Source organism: Halichoeres trimaculatus, unplaced genomic scaffold (genome assembly GCF_033239565.1).
Source record: "Halichoeres trimaculatus isolate MK-OKI-2021-1 unplaced genomic scaffold, fHalTri1.1 fHalTri1_scaffold_4, whole genome shotgun sequence".
Taxonomy (NCBI): domain Eukaryota; kingdom Metazoa; phylum Chordata; class Actinopteri; order Labriformes; family Labridae; genus Halichoeres; species Halichoeres trimaculatus.
The window spans coordinates 21,873,980-21,892,828 of record NW_027437182.1 but is presented as its reverse complement, the minus strand read 5'-3'; the positions used below and the strand labels follow the sequence as shown (position 1 = coordinate 21,892,828).

Sequence of the window (18,849 nt, the reverse complement as noted above, 5' to 3'; positions counted from 1 at the left end):
GATTCTGGTTAATGCATGATTATCGAATTCTCAACTCAGTTTGTCCTGTAAATATCTTGAATTTTAAAACAGGTAAATGTAATGAACAGTTAAAGGTTGTTTCTTGAAGCAATGGAATTGAAAACAGATCATCTAGAATGGAAATGTTTTGTGGTAAAAACATCATATTTTAGTGTATTGGTAGAGAGAATGAAAGTAGGGGAAAAAATGAAATAATAGACATAACAGTTTTACGTCTGTTAGAAGCTCTAAATTTTAATTTGATTATTTTTTAATTAATCGCCAAGCCCTAGTTAGGGTGGCCCTCAAACACCAAGGTCTGCCCAGTGCTCTGCCCCTGACAGGGCTTCAGGTTTGCTTCAAGTCTTGCTCTGTCAGATGTTCTGACAGAAGAGGAACCAAACTCTGTTTTTTTTTATAAGATGTATAAGTAGAGCTTCGGTCACAGAATTCTCAGAACTAAGTGACGCAAGATTAAAAAGTAAGATCAAAACAGCCCAAGCATCAGAGTTTACAGGAAACAAGAGGAACACATTTTAAACTCACCACAACGTGTTTTCAGTAAATAAAGTCCAAAGATCACTTCATGTCAACAGGTTTTCTTTTAATGTAAAAATACATCATCACTAGAAATCCATAGTTGCTGTTAGAGACATCTTTAACAGTTCACGAGCGACTCCACCTACAAAAACCAAGATTAGTCTAAAAAAAAAGTAATAAATATAAAACAATGCAGATAAAAAGTGTAAAAAAAAAACAAACTTGTACCTGACTATTAAAAGTTTAGAAATATTTCTCTAATAATACTTAAAAAACCTGAAATCTATTTTCAGGAGGGTTCAATAATCTTAAGCATGAAGGTAACAGAAAGAGTTTCACCCTTCAGCAGGTGTTGCCTCAGTTCAAAGTGCCAGAACATGGAGTCAATAAAACAAATATCTGAATCCCCTTTACGATAAAGATCTGATCATTCTGCATAGAAACACAGCAAGCATCCCATAACACTGAGCCAGGAGAATGTAAACTGGACTGAAAAACATCCCACACAGAGGCAGATTAACACCTGACAACATCCTTTAACACCTGACAGCACGCTGCACGGCCACTTTGGTAAGGTTGACATGAAGAAACACTTAAATATGAAGCTTTAAGCTGTGAGCATGTAAAACTGTGAAGGCTGAGAAAACAGATAGTGAGCATGTCAGTGCATCTCTGTGCTTAAAGGCATCAAATGTTACATTCCTTGTAAACAGCAAACTAGAAAAGGCCGAGAAAAAAAACACGGACTGTGCCTTTTGAAAAAACCTTTTCATGATAATCCCGCTCACTGATTTCAGCTGGACAGCCAGGAAGGAAATGTATAAATAAAATTTCCCCTCATTTACAGTATCAAAATTACAAATATTTATATATAAAAAAGAAAACGTAGGCTTAAAATTCACCCACAATCCCTCTGGAGGTGTCGTAACCATGGCAGCAGCAGAGGAGGCAGAGTGACGGTGCAGTTCAGCATGGCTCCATCACTTCCTGCTTAATACTCCATAAATAAAAGCTTCTTAAAAACAGTTTTCCCGTGGGTCAGAGTAAAATAACTAAAATCCAGTGTCTCCGTTATACCACCACCTTCCCCTTAATGTCCAGCTTTGTGCTCTCGCTGGCTTTGTTCGTCTGCTCCTCCGTCAGGGTGATGTACGAGTACACCAGGCTGCCCGCGATGCTGCAGCACAAACACAGCAGACTCAAGTTACACAAGTTAGAAAAACACACAAGCTGTTGAAAACAGAGATTAAAAAAAGCCTCAAGAAAGTTGAAAATCAATATATCCAAGAGCTCATGTCTCTCTAGGGGGCGCTAACATGTCCATCATGTTTGCTCCTGATCATTTCATCTTTATTTTAGTTAGACTGCATAAAGCAGGCAGGTTATACTTATTCATTGTGCCTCTGTGGGCAGCGCCCCCTCTGGGTGATCCAGTATCTTTTAATTCTACTGATTTTGTTGTTTACAACATGCATTATCAACACAAATCTTATTGTGGCTTCTTCTGACATCTCTCACTTAAGAATCCTGTTTCACTTTGTCTGACGTTGCCCCCTAGGAACAGTTGAGGCATTAAATAAATTCAAATATGTCAGATCCAGTTTGAGATCTGATTCTTTCTTTGGCGGGGTCATTATTGATTTCAGATGTTTCACAACCAGCAACAAAACTCTGAAGCCACTCTCATGCAGACCACCTCACCAAATTCATTCAAAGGAGCTTCGAGGTCTTTCTGGAATTGCTACTGTTTTTCAGTGACAAAGGCTCCCACAAACACTTGCAACCACTGCTGTGAGGATGTGAGTCTTACCAAGGTGTGTTTGTTTTAAAGCAAATGAATGGAGTGTGACAACTTTTTGATGTATGCAGAGTGATGAGGTGATGTATTTATCTGTCCTATCTGTCCTTTTTCTTTTGGACCGTTCAGCTCCAGTGTCTGCCATTGCTACAGATTCATCCAAGAAATTGTTTTGAGAAATGACATTTAACTAGTGCTGTTAGGGGATTAAAAAAAAAATCAAGTTAACAATAGGGTTTGTAATTTATTAATTAATTAATTGAATTAATCGCATTTTAATCTCATATCTGCTTAAGGTCCCCGAGTAAAGAATTTGAATTCTAAGACATTACAAAATTGTAATGCATAACTAATCAAATCAATACACGAAGAGGAGATTTGTAAATCCACATTATTATTGGTGACTGAATAAAACCTAAGTCAGGGCACCTTCTCCAAAAAATTGGCTTTGTTAGGTTTGATTAGCAGCACATGTGTGAAGTGACGTGCCACTGCCATGTACGGGTCCTTCAAATGGCCAATATTAAAATGTCTGTATGCCATAATTAATCTTGCATTAGTTTTAATAATGCATTAATTTGCAATGTAATAAAAATGTAAAACCTATACTGGCGCTGATAATCTCATTTTAAATTGTGAATTATGATCTAGCATATATCTAGAAGGGAGACCTTACAAGATTACTAAGAGTGTCCTCACAGTCCCCTCAGAGAGCCCTTTTCAAAATGAAAATGCAAAATAAAATAGTCAAGAAATAATTAAAAATCACTTTAAAGCAAGATTTTTTTTTCTTTAAAAGTAAAAAAAAACTGACTTTTAGAAGTATTTTTTAAAAGTGAAAATACAGACTGTTATGTGCTGCTCAAAAATTAAATTAAAGCCAAACCACTCACTAAACACATTTGCAGCAGGGTTGATGTGATACAAGAACCAGCCAGCAGGTGGCAGTATTTCCTACCCTTTGTACTCATGTTTTAGTAAAGCAAGGAACGCCACTAAACAGCACACCAGGGTCCAGGAAACAGAGAGATGAATATAAAATTTAAAAAGTTCAAACCAATAATATTTTAAACTACTACTGTTTCTAATAATCCTGAACAAAATTGAAGCTTCAGACACCTCCATGCTTGTATTTACTGAGTTACAGCATCAGAATCTGTTTGTTAAAATCAGACCCGTGAATCAGTGTTTGGACACAGAAACGTGATTAAGCAGCAGGAGATAACTTGGCCATCATAGGGAGTCAGTGAGACGTAGGTGAACATGTTGCAGCACATCATCAGTCATGAAATTTGTCACATTTTGAAACATGATCTAGCAGGCAGTTAGAAAATCTTGTGTCTGATTGGCTCCTCAGAGTGAGAACTATCTGTCAGCTCTGCACTTCCTCTTTTCATCACAAACCCACAGAGTTTATAACTCCAAGAAAGAACATGGTGTCTCAAGCCAGCCAGCACAGTTTAGATATACTACAGGTCAGACGCTCAACAGAGTTTGATATTTGTACAGTGAAAGCAGAAAAAAAAAGCAAAAGAAGCAAACTGGAAGAAAGATTTGAAAACCCATCCTTTGATACCGAGTTCAAAAAAAAAAAGAAAAAAGTTTGTCAATCTAACTTGCTGATTTTGTTAAAACTGACACATAAAATGAACATGAACAGCCCTCAGTGCTTTCACAAAGACCTTGAGTAGAGCAAATTATTCCATGAAATTCCCAGTCCTTTTCCACATGACTTATTTATTGGACGTAATTAAAAAACACAGGCCTTCATTGTAAACAGGAATCTAAACATCTGCAAAAGATTATCGTCTCTGCTGACTGCTGTCTAATGTCACTTGAAACTAAACCATAACACTGGCGGCAGTGAAAACTCGACATGTCTGCCTACAAAGTGTTTAAGCCCAGGTCCACTGAGGGTGCATAAATATGGACGACAAATCCAAATGGAGCTAAAAACATCAACTATGACAGCTAGTCCCATTTTTGACAACAAGGTCTGTGCAGTTTTGACATTTTCCACGTTACGCCTGCTTATCTGTTTGTGGTGAGTCTCAGTTTTACTGTAAATAGAAAGTTTTGCAGAAGCTTCACTGAGGCTTTCTTCAGAGGTATAAAGCATGAAAAGAAAAATGATTTTCATGTGATACTTTTGTAATTAAGGGCTCTGAAGTTTGCTGAATAACTATGCTGATGCAAATTAGTCAAAAGTCAAGCTTGTCTGGTCCGTACTCAAGAGGAGAAGAAAACTATGGAGTGTGAACACTGACAGTAAGATTTGGTACTGAAAAAGAAATTTGGTATTGTAGAAAAATAAAATAAAATCTGAAACATTGGCATTTTAAATTGCTGAATTGAAAAAAAAATACAGACATTGAAAAGGCGATATTTTTAAAGATTTTTTTTATATTATGATGTGTTTTTCAATGCCAATATTTAGATATGTTTTTACACTCTTTTTTTTTTGAGCGTCTCTGGTTTTCAGTTTCATGTCTCTTTTTTTCAGTTTCAACTTAGTGGCAGTGTTTTGAAATGGAAGTGAGGAGTGGGGTTTGGGGGCGGGGCTTGAAGCGTGAGACTTCCAGGTTTTCAGGAGAGAACGGCCTCTGTCGGCTACCAGCAACTTGTTGCCCCTGATTTGTCTCGTTTGTAATAGAAATCCAAATGTCTGTAGTGACACAGCATTAAGCAGATTTGTGTCTCAGTGTAAATGTTTGATATAGGACAGATCGTGAGCTGCTCCTCATGCAGACTCGTGGTTGTATTGCTGTTTTCCTGCTGTCATTTTATTGGTCAGTGCTACCTGAACTTCACCAATAGTTTCTTAATTTAAATGTAAAATCTGTAAATGAAGATCATTCCATACCTGATATTTAAACCAATGAAGTTTGTCCAAGAGAAGATGTAGTCTCCACTGAACACCATCCCGATATAGGTCACCAGCACATTCTGTGTACAGAGAATCACTCAATACAAAGGTATTTATCATCAGTGTTTAATATGTAACTTGTGACCTCATATGACTGCAGTTTACCTTGATACAGCCCACGATGGTTGTTGTCAAAGCTGAGTTGTACTGAGTACAAAGCACGGTGGAGTACATCAAAACAAACCTGTAGAATGAGCACATTATCAGACTCCTTGGCAGAAACCAGATTTCACAACATGAAAGCAGCGTGTCATTGTGAGCTGAGATTTCACCGCTGGTAAAACAGGGTATATGCTGAAATCCTGAGGTTAAATTCAATACCTTTATAAGACTTTTTTAAAAACCTTTCAAAAAGTCCTAAGACCTCATCATGACTTTAAGCTGTTGTTAGCAACCAATCTTTAACAATTGTAGTTTGCATTTTAACATAAATTAGGTAAACTGAGAAGGAATAAAGCTTGAAAGAATAAATGAAACTAAAGGTAGGCCAATTGACATTCCCATTCCCACAACAAGTAACAGCTGTTATTTAAGGCCAACTTGCAGAAAAAAAGCAATGATTTATTTCATCATTGTTAAAATTTAGGACATGTGCTGAAGATTGTGTTATTTGCTTTCTATCAGCGTTACATACGGACGGCTACTGAACTCCTGTACAGACTGAGTTTGTTGTCACATTAGCCTACGAATATGTTGGGCTGCTAGCTCTACATATAGCTGGAGCCTCACAAAATTACAACTTTGCTTGTTGTCACGTCTCAAACTACAGCGCTACGTAACTGTATTGATAAATACCTTATCTCATCACGTTGTATCCAGTAAAAAGGGGATTTGAACAAAGAAAATTTGTTTCAAAATAACTTAGATCAGGGGAAGCCGAGTGAAGCTTCCTCTAAATCTTAAGAATCCAAGATCCCAGGTCATCAAAAGTCCCAGAAATTTTCTCGGGAGGCTTGAGAAACTCTTACGACCTTGAGTGAAATATTTTGAGATGCTAAAGCTTTTTTTAGATCCTCACGCTGGTCTGTGATAAGTGTGACGAGCAGAATGGTCGTCCAATCACCAGGTGTGGGTATTTTTGAAGGTTCAGACCCTGAAAACATTTTCGAACCAGATGGACTATTTCCTGTGGCGGAAATATGGAACTGTCTGTCTGGCGTGTCAGGTTAGTTTTTAACAGTCGCAAAGAGGAAAATAAATATTCATGGTTACATTTGGAGTCAAAGCTTGAATACCAATGAAATTTAATACCTCATAACATAACGATTAAGACTTTTTAATACTTTTTAAGGATCTTAAGTTTCCCACAACTGATTTATCAACTATTTAAGACCCTGCGGACACCTTGTAAAAGGGCAGTGCCAGGGAAAATATGTTTTGGCACAATATGATGGTGCTGACTGATTGCTTTTACATGCCATCACACACACAAGCTTTGGATGTTTTCTTACCCCATGATGCAAGAGAGGATGAACAGTGTGAGGAAAAACACGTCTGACCAACCTTCATACTCCACTGCCTGACAGGAAAAACACAGAGTCAGAACAAAACATGTTTTCTCAAGTTGAAAAAAATAGTATAAGCAACATTTATCTTTAATCAAAATGAAAATTTTATGAGTTGTCTGAGATGTGGTTTATTAAGCCTGGCCTGTTGCAGACTGGAGTTGTCTGGAGGAAGTTGTTAATCAAAAACTAGTCTCATAGTCTGCTAACCATTTACAGGAGACCTCAATCTGACATCTCCTGAAAAGTGTTTCTTTCACAAAAATTTTATCTAGTGTCTAGTAATGTTACAAAATCTGTGAAGTGAATGTCTGTACAAAATGTGCAGATTTTCAAACCACTACACAGGCATTTGTTGTAGAGCCATATAGATCTTCACCAGACCTGCTTAAATGTTGAGATCATCCCAGGTACACCCCAGTTTAGATGCCAGTGTGACTGTGCCCTTGAAGGCCAAACCCTTTTATGTCGCCTGAAATATTTAGCTAAACATATTTTGTTTGTCCAGGCTTGTTCCAGCAAACTTCAGAGACAAAAGCTTTCTGTTAGTGCTGTATTTTCTTCACACACCTCACCCTCATACCTTCAGACATGATCTACAGGTAAAGTTGGTATGGCTACACATTGCCCAGCTCTGCATCCAGCACCAAGTGTTGCCAACAACACAAACACCAGAAAAAAAGCTGCCTTGACCACACAGCTAATATTCTTCTGCGATTACAACATTCACGCACCACATGCACGGCGATCAGTTCACTCTGTGACCCAGTGAAGCGTTGCACTAATGTGATATCAGACACACTTTTTCCTGTAGATGAGTCATTGAGTTACAGGAAACCGGTGGGTTTTCTGTACCAAGCAACAAAAATGCAGCATTCATGATGCGTTTGAGGCCATTAACTGACATCCTGTGTCCGGTTTGTGACCACAGCAGATGTGCAATCATCAATCATTTTTGTAACATGCAGCTTTAGTTAAATCTTTGTTTTTCATGTCAGCTGCTATTAAGGAGCTTTTAAGCTGTCAGGTTAAATCCTATACTTCAAACCCAGCCAATTTGTTTGTATTCTTGGACTGAAATATTAAAAAAAAGTAAATGTTTTTAAAAGTGCTCCTACACGAGACAAACTGTGTTGTGAACTGTGTTTGCCAGGGAACCAGGCATCAGTACTGTATCGTTTCAAATGTGAAAGGTACCCATCCCTCGCTGCTGCACTCTAGTACCACTATTGAGGAGGTAGCAGCCTAAAAAGTTGAAAGAACCCTGGTCTAAAAGGTTTTATTTGTGCCACTGCAGTTTTAGGAGCGGCGCTATCTATGCCCCGATGGATCTCATTACACGGACGTCCGCTGCTCGATTTTGGATCTAAATATCTCCCGAAGCACTGCTTGGATCAGGAAAACCTTCTGGGTGAGTATTTTGTTCTACTTCATTCTATAAACAATGTAAAAACTGTATAAACCGAAATTATCCTTTAAGAGTCAGTTTTAACATAAGAAAGCAAAGACTAACTAACTATACTTTTGGACAGTGAATTGATTCCTTTTTACGATTACTCTTTCAGAGATCTCAGAATATTCTGATTTGTTTTGAGTTTGTATGAACTGATTTAACATTAAAAGAAAACTATAATCAAAAAGCCAAATAATGTTTTTTTTGCCCTGCAGGGGAGTTTCAAAACTGTTGCTGTTTCCTGTAGCTGTTCAGATGTAATGTTCAGAGAGTGTATAACTAGTCTGTTCATTAAATTCTTTAAACATACTTCCACGTTCAGACAGAGTTTGAAAAGCTTTATTGAGGGACTACTCTGTCTCTGCACTGATGTTACTGAGTTAGTGGAGGTTGTAGTTTCTGCTGTAATAACCCTGCATGGTGCATAAAGGCAGCTTTGTGCCTCTGAGGCTGCTGGGCCCCAGCTGGGCTGACCAGAGGCTCTCTGCCAACACACACCAACAAACACACAGCTCACACTCACTGCACACAGACATACAGTCTACACATATGTGCACATACTTCAGTTTCAGATAACACCTTTAAACATTTGATCAGTACCAACACAGAAATAGGTTTTATCTGTGTTTAACAATCACTCTGGGTTAATATTAACAATTTCTGGTTTGGATGGCCAAGGGACTGTATTTGAAGTGAGTGATTGGTCTGCTATGGCCTGCCAGGGGCAGACCCTTAATGTTTGAGGCCCACCCCTCTGAATGTGTCATGAACCAGTTAAAAACTCTTATAAGATGACCTCTTCATTTCAGCATGTCTTGTGAACACCTCGTGAAGATCTTGTGCTATTTTTACAACTGAGCAATTTGATCAGTTTACTGACAGATACAGGGATTTCTACAACACGTGAATATGTAGCAGTTCCAGCATTTTTGCTTTGTATCCATTTTTAAAATATGGAAAAGATAAATGCAGCCTCTGAATCTGACTTTTCTGTTGCTCACATAATTTAGAGCCTAATGAAGGTAGTTTGGAGTGTATTTTACTCCACAGATACACAACCCTTGGGTTGAACTTGTTCGAATGTCTTAATTTCTTCTTAATTTTGACTGCTCATGTGTCATTTCTGATGTGAGGAATGTAAATGGTCTATTTATTTAAAGCAATTATTTGTTTCAGTGTTTATCATGTTTAGAACATGAGGACCAAACAACGGGGTCAAACTTCTTACCTTCTGCATGTCTCCAGTCACATGAGCCAACAGCAAAGTGGGAAGGATCATAAATAATGCATTATAATACAGCAACCCATATTTCCCCAGCTCCTGTATGAGAGAGAGAGGGAGCATGGAAACAGATGGTCAGGAAGTGGCAGAAACATGACACATGAGCAGAGCCAGGAAAACAGAGAGTTGTTCACTCAGACTCTGAGCATTCCTCAATCACTATCATACAGATGTCTTGCAAGGCCACTATTCACGGCACAGCCCTGAACCTCCAGGCTGATACCAATGCAGCACATGCCTCCATCTTTTATACCCAACACACACACATACATACGTCACACACAGTCACACACAGACACACACGCATACCTCTCTGCTCGTAAGAAGCTCTACAGACAACATAGACTAAATGTGGACACAGTCCTGCCTCTGCTGTAATGTGAGTCCTGAGCTCATGAGACAGAAAAAAACATCTAAAACAGGCTACAAGCTAAAACAGCAGCTCAGTTAGGAAGCAGAAAGCTAAAAATAAAGCAGAAATAAACATTCAAGCCATTCAGAATCATAAAAAGTGATAAAGTGTAGATAATGTGGAGTTAAGAGGGAATAAAAGGCTCTGAGTTGTGGTGTCTTCATACACAGAGTTCATTTATACCAGACCCAGAAGGACAGGTTGGGCTCTCAACATTCACCAACGGCAGCTCAGTGCCAAAACCGGCTTCAACCCAACAATGCCTACTATTCATCAGACCGCCCGGCCACATACCTTTGCGTCTAATTTTTGTTTCACGTAGGCTCCATTGGCAGCAGTCAAGACGTCATTCAGGAGGATGAACGCGTAGCCTTGCAGGTCAAAGGACAAGTCAGCACTACAGACAGATAGGAGGGAGGAAAATCAGATTAAGCTTTATTTATGTTTATTTTACAACACTGCTACATTATTATCAAAAAAGACATTGTTTATACTCGTCCATATGTCTTCCTCATAAGCCTTTTTTCCCTTCTCATAACTCAACTTGAATCCAACCAATCTGACAAGCTATTTTACCAGGAAACAGAGAGACACACATCAACCATTAAAATCTGATAAAGATTGGAAAAAAAAACTTTGCTTCCTGTAAAATTTCATCACAGGCTTCAGGATATTATGAAATGAAATGAAATTCCTCCTTTGTTTTCTGTTCATTTGAGACAAAATATAAGAATAACTGTGGAAGCTGTGGGATCTAGAACAGTAGTGATTTTTTTTTGTGTCTAAGAGGGGGTATTATGCTTCTTTTGGTCTTAATACTGTCCCTGTGATACCTGCCAAAGTAGTTTTTTCTAATTTATAGCCAAGAAATCTGTATTTTTCCTCCCACTAGTCTTAAAAAAAAAAAAAATTCAGCCGAAATCTGAGGGGCTGTTTACACAACAACAGTTTTAGGATGAAACGCAAAAGTATTGTTGCGTTTTGGCCTATCGTTTTTCAAAAGTTTGCATTTTCGGTCGGCTATTTATGTGTCAACGGCCTCCAGAGTGGATTTTTTCTGAAATGCTGCAGCCACCATTGCCATGCAAACAGTAAGTCAGAGTTTTCAGTGGAAACGCCGACGTTACACTCTGCTTCACATTGCCAACAGTCCCATTGTCATGACCGACTACCGTGTTGTGCTACTTTATCTGCTGACTGTCTTTCAACATAAAATGCATCTGTCACATCACTTTGTCCTGGCCGTGGAACTGTGGACTAGCTCTATACCCTCAGTAGGGTCCTCCAGGGTGCATGGGAGTTTGTCCAACCTGTCCACATGTGTTTTGTGGACTTGGAGAAGGCATTCGACCTTGTCCCTCGGGGAGTCCTGTGGGGGGTTCTCTGGGAGTATGGGGTATCGGACTGCTTGTTACGAGTCGTCCCTGTACAACCAGTGCCAGAGCTTGGTCTGCATTGCTGGCAGTAAGTCGGACTCGTTTCCAGCGAGGGTTGGACTCCGCCAGGGCTGCCTTTTGTCACCAAGGATTTTTTATATTCTTGTATTTCTCTGCTCTAAATAAAGGTAAAATTTAGATTTGTTGTTACTTATCAGTAAATATGCTATGGTTTTACTGGTCCAGCTCACTTGAGATCAAATTAGGCTGTATGTGGCTCTTGAACTGAAATGACACTGACACACCTGGATTCATAGCTTTAAGCATCAGCAGGAGCTGAAAAAACTGGTTCATCTATTTGTCCTCAGTTGACTTGATGACTGTGAATCATTTGCTGGTTCAGACCGCTGCTGCTTGAGGTTTTTACACTTGCTTTGTCCAGAGAAAAATGTAGGAGAGAGAAATAACGTGGGAGAGACAGGAAGCACAGACAACATGATAAATATGTTAAGAACTACAAATTAAATTTCTTCTCCCCTTTCTTGTTTTTTTGTGTCAAAATATCAACCCTCCTCCTTTACCTGGGCTGGAGACTGACAGAAGTGACCATGACACACACACTTGCGTGATTCATTTGAATGCCGTTGACTGCTTTGGAGCAGCAGGAGGAGACTGCTGGGAGAGAGGACTGTCTGTCTGTGTTTTTGATAGTGGAGGGACTCACACTCACTGACCATTGAGGAGATCAAAACATGCTTTAATGCCACGTTCTTCAAACTCCAGAAAAGTCGCAAGAATTTTTGTCTTTAAAAAAAACTCGCCAGAGGGGTCTGAAAAGTCATTAAACTTAAATCATTAATTGGCAACACCCAGCTGTGGTTTTAACCTCCACTTTCTTAACACCGTCATCAGAGCTCACACTGAATCTAAAGTGCTTCCAGACAGCAGAACGCCACAACGCCACAGGTACACCCTCTAACTCTGTTTTCTCCACTTGCCATGTACACAACACACATGCTCCCCAACACAGTGTCATGCTGTACTCCTTTGCTTTGAGCTGAGCATGCACATTATCAGGCTTCAAACCGAGTAGTAAAATTAAGAAAAAAGAAAAACACAAACCCAACGAAGCACACGCGCCCTAAACCGGTTGAGAAAAACCTGAAACTGCTGAAACTCTCAGCTCCTTTGAATCCAGGATGAAGACTCTCCTGTTTATAGCTGCCTTTTTAAGAATATTCCGACAAATTCTTTTAAAATCTATTTTGTGGAATCCTTGAATCATAAATTAATAATATGTTTTGTTATATTTTTTCATCTTTGGTCTTGAGGTTCTTGGAATACAAAGCTTAAAACGACTCAGCAGAATAATCTGAAACACCTGTGCTGTGGTTGGCAGCCTGTAGGGTTTAAGGGCTTAACAACATGTGTGTAATGACCCTAAAGATAACAAAACTGTAGTTAGGACATGTATCAGAGTCTTTGTAGTGTGGGTCAATCAGCTTTAGTTTACAGCTGGGGACACCTGGATGCAACAGGACTCACCTGGCAGCTATGAATGCCCCAAGGATCATCGTAAATACTGTCAGCTGCACTGGTCGGGAGAACGTCTTCCTGTCAAAGGTCAGAAAAAGCAGAGCAATGAAACCAGATCTATGTGCTAATAAAAGTTCAAAGAACACAGTGCTGTGTCCTGGGAAGAGAGAAAGTAAAGCAGGTGATTGATGATGCAGGCAGAGCAATTAAACAATCTCTGGGGTGTTTATCAGCAAAAAGGGATCAACAGTGACAAAGCAAAAATTCCCACAACAACCACTCAGTGTGCAGTATTCATGCTTGTTAAGTGCAGGACCCCACACCCACTTCCCGCTCAAGGCTCGGTTTGAGCTGCTGGTGAGTGTCTGTGAAAAGCTTAGTGAGAGTGAACTTTGTTTCTCAACAGGGGAAACTAATGGTGAAAAAAGTTGACAAACAGGTGTTGGATGCAGCTCAGTTACGAGGCTCCTCAGTGTGCAGAGTAAAAAGCTAACATCAGCTGCAGCAGCTCAGCTAGCAGCCCCTCCTGTGCCTGCCTAAAACCAACTAACACACTATCTTTAAAAAAGAATCCTCGCTTCTTTGAGAGCTTTTTGTGGACTATCTGGCTGGTTAAAAAAAAAAAAAAAAGAGTTCAACCTCTCCCTTTTGAGAGAATCCTGAAGTGAAAACAAGAAAAGCTCAAGAAAAAAGAATCAGCAAATGTAGTTGTAGCTCTGCTGAACAGCCACGAAGACATTAAACTCTTAATTTTCCATCAATGGTTGTTAGACTTTTGTCTCTCTCAATCAGAAAAGCTCTTAACTGTATAATAATTGAAAGCTCTGAGATGATTTCTCACAGTGGTCACTCTGTTATAAAACAATTTCTATAAATCATATTGCTGTAACTGTGTTATTCCACATTTATAAGGATTTTTTATTTTCATTACAATGGCACTCCACAATTTTTGTGGCTTTTCAGGCTTTTCTCAGACATTTCCATTACATTTTAAAGAATATCTTCTTAAATGGTATTTTAAAGTACAGATTATTGAGTGGTTTCACAGATTTTACTCTTTACATTTGTTTGTTTTGAAGGGGAGGAGCTTATTTAAAAGACAGGATTAACAAAGCAGCAGTTGAGATTAAACTTTTGCTCTGGAGGAAGGATGTGCTTGAGCACAGCACATTGCTATGTGATAATAGATAGTGATCACATGTTTTGCGGTAATGCTTAGCCCTGCAGTTGTGTGAAATCTTACTTGAGCAGGAATCCCTCGGCCAGCATCGTGAACAGAATGGAGAACCTCCTGAGGACCGTAAACATGGGCAGACTGGAGGGAGGGGACAAAAATCACATCATGAGCAGCCAGGCCCAATGAGCTAATGTGAAACTTCATTTGTAATCATCATTCAGCTCAGAAACTTGACAGATGAGGACTCACTTAAGCCTCTTGGTTCCAAACAGACCAGTGATTTGATTCCCCACATAGAGGAGAGGTAGAGGAAACGTCTGTGGAGGGAAGAAAGTACATGATACTACTATGAGAAGAGTCCAGAAGAGCAAGCTGAGAAGCAACACTTTGTATTTTTGCACAACTTGGTTTTTTAAATCCTGCAGCCTGAGTTTCAGATAATAGGTATCACACAAAGGTAGTTATCAGCTCTCTCCGTCAACACACAAATTTTGTGTGTGTTTGCATAAATTACATGTTATCTAACTCTTATTCTGCACCCAAAAAACATCTGAACCTAGAACAGCAACACCAGCAGGATGATTTGTAACGGCCCTCATGTTGTAAACACTGAACTGTGGCTTTTACAGCATGCTTTGAATGTTATGTCTTGGTTCCCAGGGGTCATCTCTCCTCCCATCCAACAGCATGTGTAAACCAGCAAGTTTGAATAAATATTCTGGGCAGAGAGTGCTCATGCGAGAGGGGACAGGCAAAAAAATTAGATTTAAAAGTAAGATGCGTGAACTTGAAAATCTGTGTTTTTGGCCCAACTTTATCTGAAACGTATCCTTCCAGCCCTCTAGTAAAATTGATGCTAGAAGTCTGGTTGGGCAGGTGAACAACGCAGGAAAGAGTCAGGAAAATTCACTGAAAGCGATCAGGGGGAGATGATGACGTTTGTATCATGCAATCTTTAAGCATACAATGCAGTGGTTCACAAACTTTTCCCAGCCCATACCCCTTCAGACATGTACCCCTTACTCTTGTGCACTTACAGCAGCTACAAAAGAAATGTGTCTGTAATCGTGCCAGTACCCCCACCTCCCACATTTAGCATGCATAACATATAAATAAAATCTTCTAAAGTGAATCATTTCTGACAAAATAGATTTATTTATTTACCAGCATTTTCAGTGAGAAACACTAGTTCACTTCAAAAGAAAAAAATTAACAGTGGCAGCAGTTGATGTCTCTCTGGAAGGGCAAATAATCCATTCCACTCTACACGGACACACCCACAGGTGACAATCAACAAGAGTCTAGAGTGTGTATTTATTTTGGTGGTGGTAATATGACTTTCTAGTAATGTGAGCAGGCACCTCAGGTTGCAGCCTGTGTAAGTTTCAAAATGTAATCAGACTGTTTTCAAATAATCTTTCTATTTTTATTTTTATTTTTCATATACATCCTACGCCAATTTGCTTGCCCCAGTTTTAGAAACACTGATGATCTTTACAGAAATCAGTTGATCCTTTAAGTATGAGCGTTTACATGCAGCGTCAATGTAGAGGGGAAAAAACTACTGAAAACATACTTTATGTTATATCCTGCCTCCATAGAAAACACTACTTTGCTGTCAGAAAGCGCATTTATGTTTCACTATTTGCAGATTCAGACTTCAGATTCAACTTCAGTGCTTGAGTCAACGTATTGATACTCCTGGTCAAATCTTACTCCACTACAAGTAAAAGTGACTTGGTCAAAATTTTACTCAAGTTGAGGTACTGCAGTACTCACTTTTAAACCCCCAGATGATATACCGGCATACTTATGTACAAAATACAGCTCTGCTTTCATAAGTCATCAAACCTGTTGGACCACTGGCCATATGGCAACACAACACATGCCTTAATAAAATCAATAAATCACATGCAGTATCCACCCTGTATTTTTCCATGTCTGTGGAAGGTGATGGAAATCTCTACAACAGTGGTTACCAAATATCTTTTTGCTGCACCCCCCTTTTGGTATCTATGTTTGCATCAATCTTACTGAAAATATCAGGGAAAGTGACTGCTATTCATATCAAAATAAGCTGAAAAACATTTAAACAGATTTGTTCTTTTTTACATTTTCTTTGCACAGAAACTTTTTCTCTGACAGAATAACATGAATTGCGCGATCAACTCACTGAGAAACTAACAAAATTGTTACTTGCTGTCTGACTGAGGAATTAGCTGGTATTTTAATATAAGATTTATTTTACCAAATCAGTGTTTCTATGATATTAATTTTAAACTAATCTGATTGCCACTCTTCTTATTTGTAAAAAGATATTTCAGGGCTTATTTTGATTTAATATGAAAATTAAACAAATCATGTTCATGTTTGTTCAGAGTCTCATCTCCTGCTGTCGGTCTGTCACCCTGCAGAGGAGGTGTGTCTCATTCACTCAGTAAACAGACTCGAGTAGATCAAATAATACAACTATGAGGTTAAAATGTGTTTGGAAGAGCCAAATAAATACGAGTTTACATGTTCACCTTTGAGCTGGAGCAAAGGTAATATGAATCCAACATGGACATTCTGAAGATCTTGTTGAAACGCTCCGTTTAGAGAATGACCTCCAGTAACCTCGCAACGTCACAGTCCTTTGTGCTCTGATTGGTCAGTTCTATCAGAGGGGCGGAGGGGGTAGAGCCAGGGGGCGGTTTTTGCAGCATGGCAGTATTTACAAAATCGCCATATTGGATGGGGCAGACTGAGCGAGTTTGCTGTTTGCCAAAACTTCACCGTAAGGCATTGATAGCACTAATAAAATGGCAGAGTGTAGGATACGTCCTTTTGTATTGGACCCCGAGTTAGACCCTGACGGTTCTGCAGCTCAGGAGGAAGAAAATCCACCTCGACACAGATCATCTCAGGACGTTTATACGTGGAAATATAGGCAGACTTCACCAATAAACTATTTCTATAACAGGGCTCCATCCTGCTCCTTCACTTTTCTCTGTCTGTTTTATCCACCATGCTGAAAGTGTAGTCTAAAGATCGCCTCTACCGTCAGTTCGTCACTATGTTAGCACTCAGTCAAGTTAGCCAGAGCTAGTAGGGAGCTTTATTCATACTCTGCTCTTGGTGGGTGTATCCCTCGGTGGCGGTTGTGTGACTAACTGACTTCACAGAGGAGGAGCTGCTTTATCAGATTACTCCAATAAAAAGAAAGGATCCTCGTGTCGTCACGAAGGTCGAAATCTCGCGGCCAAATGGCAATGACCTATTTTCAGAGGCATCAAATCTCGTTCTAGGATACCAGAAAAAATACAATATCTCATTTTTTGAAAATTCAGGGGGTGAAAGGTCTTGTTTTCAACTTTATTATTTTATATGTAAGTATGAAATCACGGATCAGCATGATATGTCCCCTTTAACATTTTGGTGACAGAGAGGATGGACAAACATCCAAAACACATTTTTTTAAAATAATGACACAAGATCCATCCATACTACCTATTGCCCCCAACTATAACGTCACACCACAGCGTGGGGCCAATTGCAAATTAAGAAAAAAGAAAAAAAGGAAAAAGCTGACTACAAAGCATTGCTGAGCCTAACAGGAACAAGTGACCACAAGCTTCCTAGAAATGTAGTGAAGTCAAAAGTACAATATTTGTCTCCGAGATGTAGTGAAGTGAAAGTCATTAGTTTCCAAAAAACAATACTCAAGTAAAGTATAGATACTCAAAAAATGTACTTAAGTATAGTACTCAGGAAAACGTACTCCGTTACTGTCCACCCCTGTTCATAATTACACTGAGGATATAAGGATGACAAATCAGTAAACTAATAAATGCCCTGCATGGAAGTCAGCTTCACCAAAAAGAAAAACTCAACACAACCTCAATTTATTTTTCCTCATCAAATCAACTCCCAGTGCAAAACAGATATACGAGTAAGAGAATTCTTACAGCTTAGCGTGTTGTTGTTTTTAAAGACATGTTTGGAGTCTCACCTTCAGAGGTATGCTGTCATCAAAGCCTGGAAAGCTGATCACCCTCGCTGCCTTGCCCACCCACAGCACGACCACTGTGGCCAGCATCTACACACACATACACGGAGACAAGCAGGGGAGAAACACACACACACGGAATTTAATACTGAATACCTGTCCTCGGGAAAGGATGTGTGTGATAACAGCAGATAACTCACCTGTCCGATGCCCACACATATTGAAGAGGGAAACCTAAACAGCAGAGATGAGTCACATTAGTCCCAAAGCAACATTCAGACAGCTCCAAAGAGCTGATACAACACATATTTTGCCAAAATGCTAACACATATACCCTACCGTAATTCAGTGAAAACTGTCTTCTATTAGCTAGCCAAATAGAGCTCCACTGGTTGCCAACTCAACTTCAGCCGCTAGCTTGGCTAGCATGTTAGCATCCAAACTGCCGTTGGAGCCGTTAAAGAAGTCATGTGGCCATTACCTGTAGTTCGTGAGGACACTCTTGTTCACCACGACGATGAGAAACGAGCTCACACCGTAGAACCCGGCGGCGAACAGCTTCACGAACACCGTGAGAGGTTTCTCCGCCATCCCCGAACACTGCTCATTCCCGACTGAAGAACTGCTGCTGCTCTGCCGCTGCTGCCATCACTGCACACACACACACACACACACACACACACACAGACACAGAGAGAGGGAGAGATTCAGTGACACGCACAAAGCATGCGCGCGGGGACTTTTAAATTTCCGCCCAGTCTGAAGTTGTGAAAACCAAAGCTTTCTGTTTATTTAGCATCACTGAAACACTTTGGCTCAAACCTTTGGCAATTACAGTTCTGAATATTCCACAAAA

At 39.6% G+C, this 18,849-nt stretch overlaps 2 protein-coding genes across 2 annotated transcripts in view; one reads left to right on the top strand and one right to left on the bottom strand.

The window, feature by feature from the left end:
• Positions 1 to 18,849, top strand: part of plekhb2 (pleckstrin homology domain containing, family B (evectins) member 2) — a 58,156-nt gene that overhangs the window by 155 nt on the left and 39,152 nt on the right. The gene's annotated exons all lie outside the window — the stretch shown is intronic.
• slc35d1a (solute carrier family 35 member D1a) lies at positions 584 to 18,665 on the bottom strand. The gene is made up of 12 exons (XM_074669120.1): positions 18,475 to 18,665; positions 18,194 to 18,227; positions 17,997 to 18,083; positions 14,255 to 14,322; positions 14,072 to 14,143; positions 12,838 to 12,906; positions 10,211 to 10,313; positions 9,451 to 9,543; positions 6,716 to 6,783; positions 5,370 to 5,448; positions 5,202 to 5,284; positions 584 to 1,717 (listed from the first exon to the last, which is right to left on the bottom strand). Exons 1-12 carry the CDS (start codon positions 18,582 to 18,584, stop codon positions 1,612 to 1,614), a joined length of 972 nt encoding a protein of 323 aa, XP_074525221.1. The 5' UTR covers positions 18,585 to 18,665; the 3' UTR covers positions 584 to 1,611.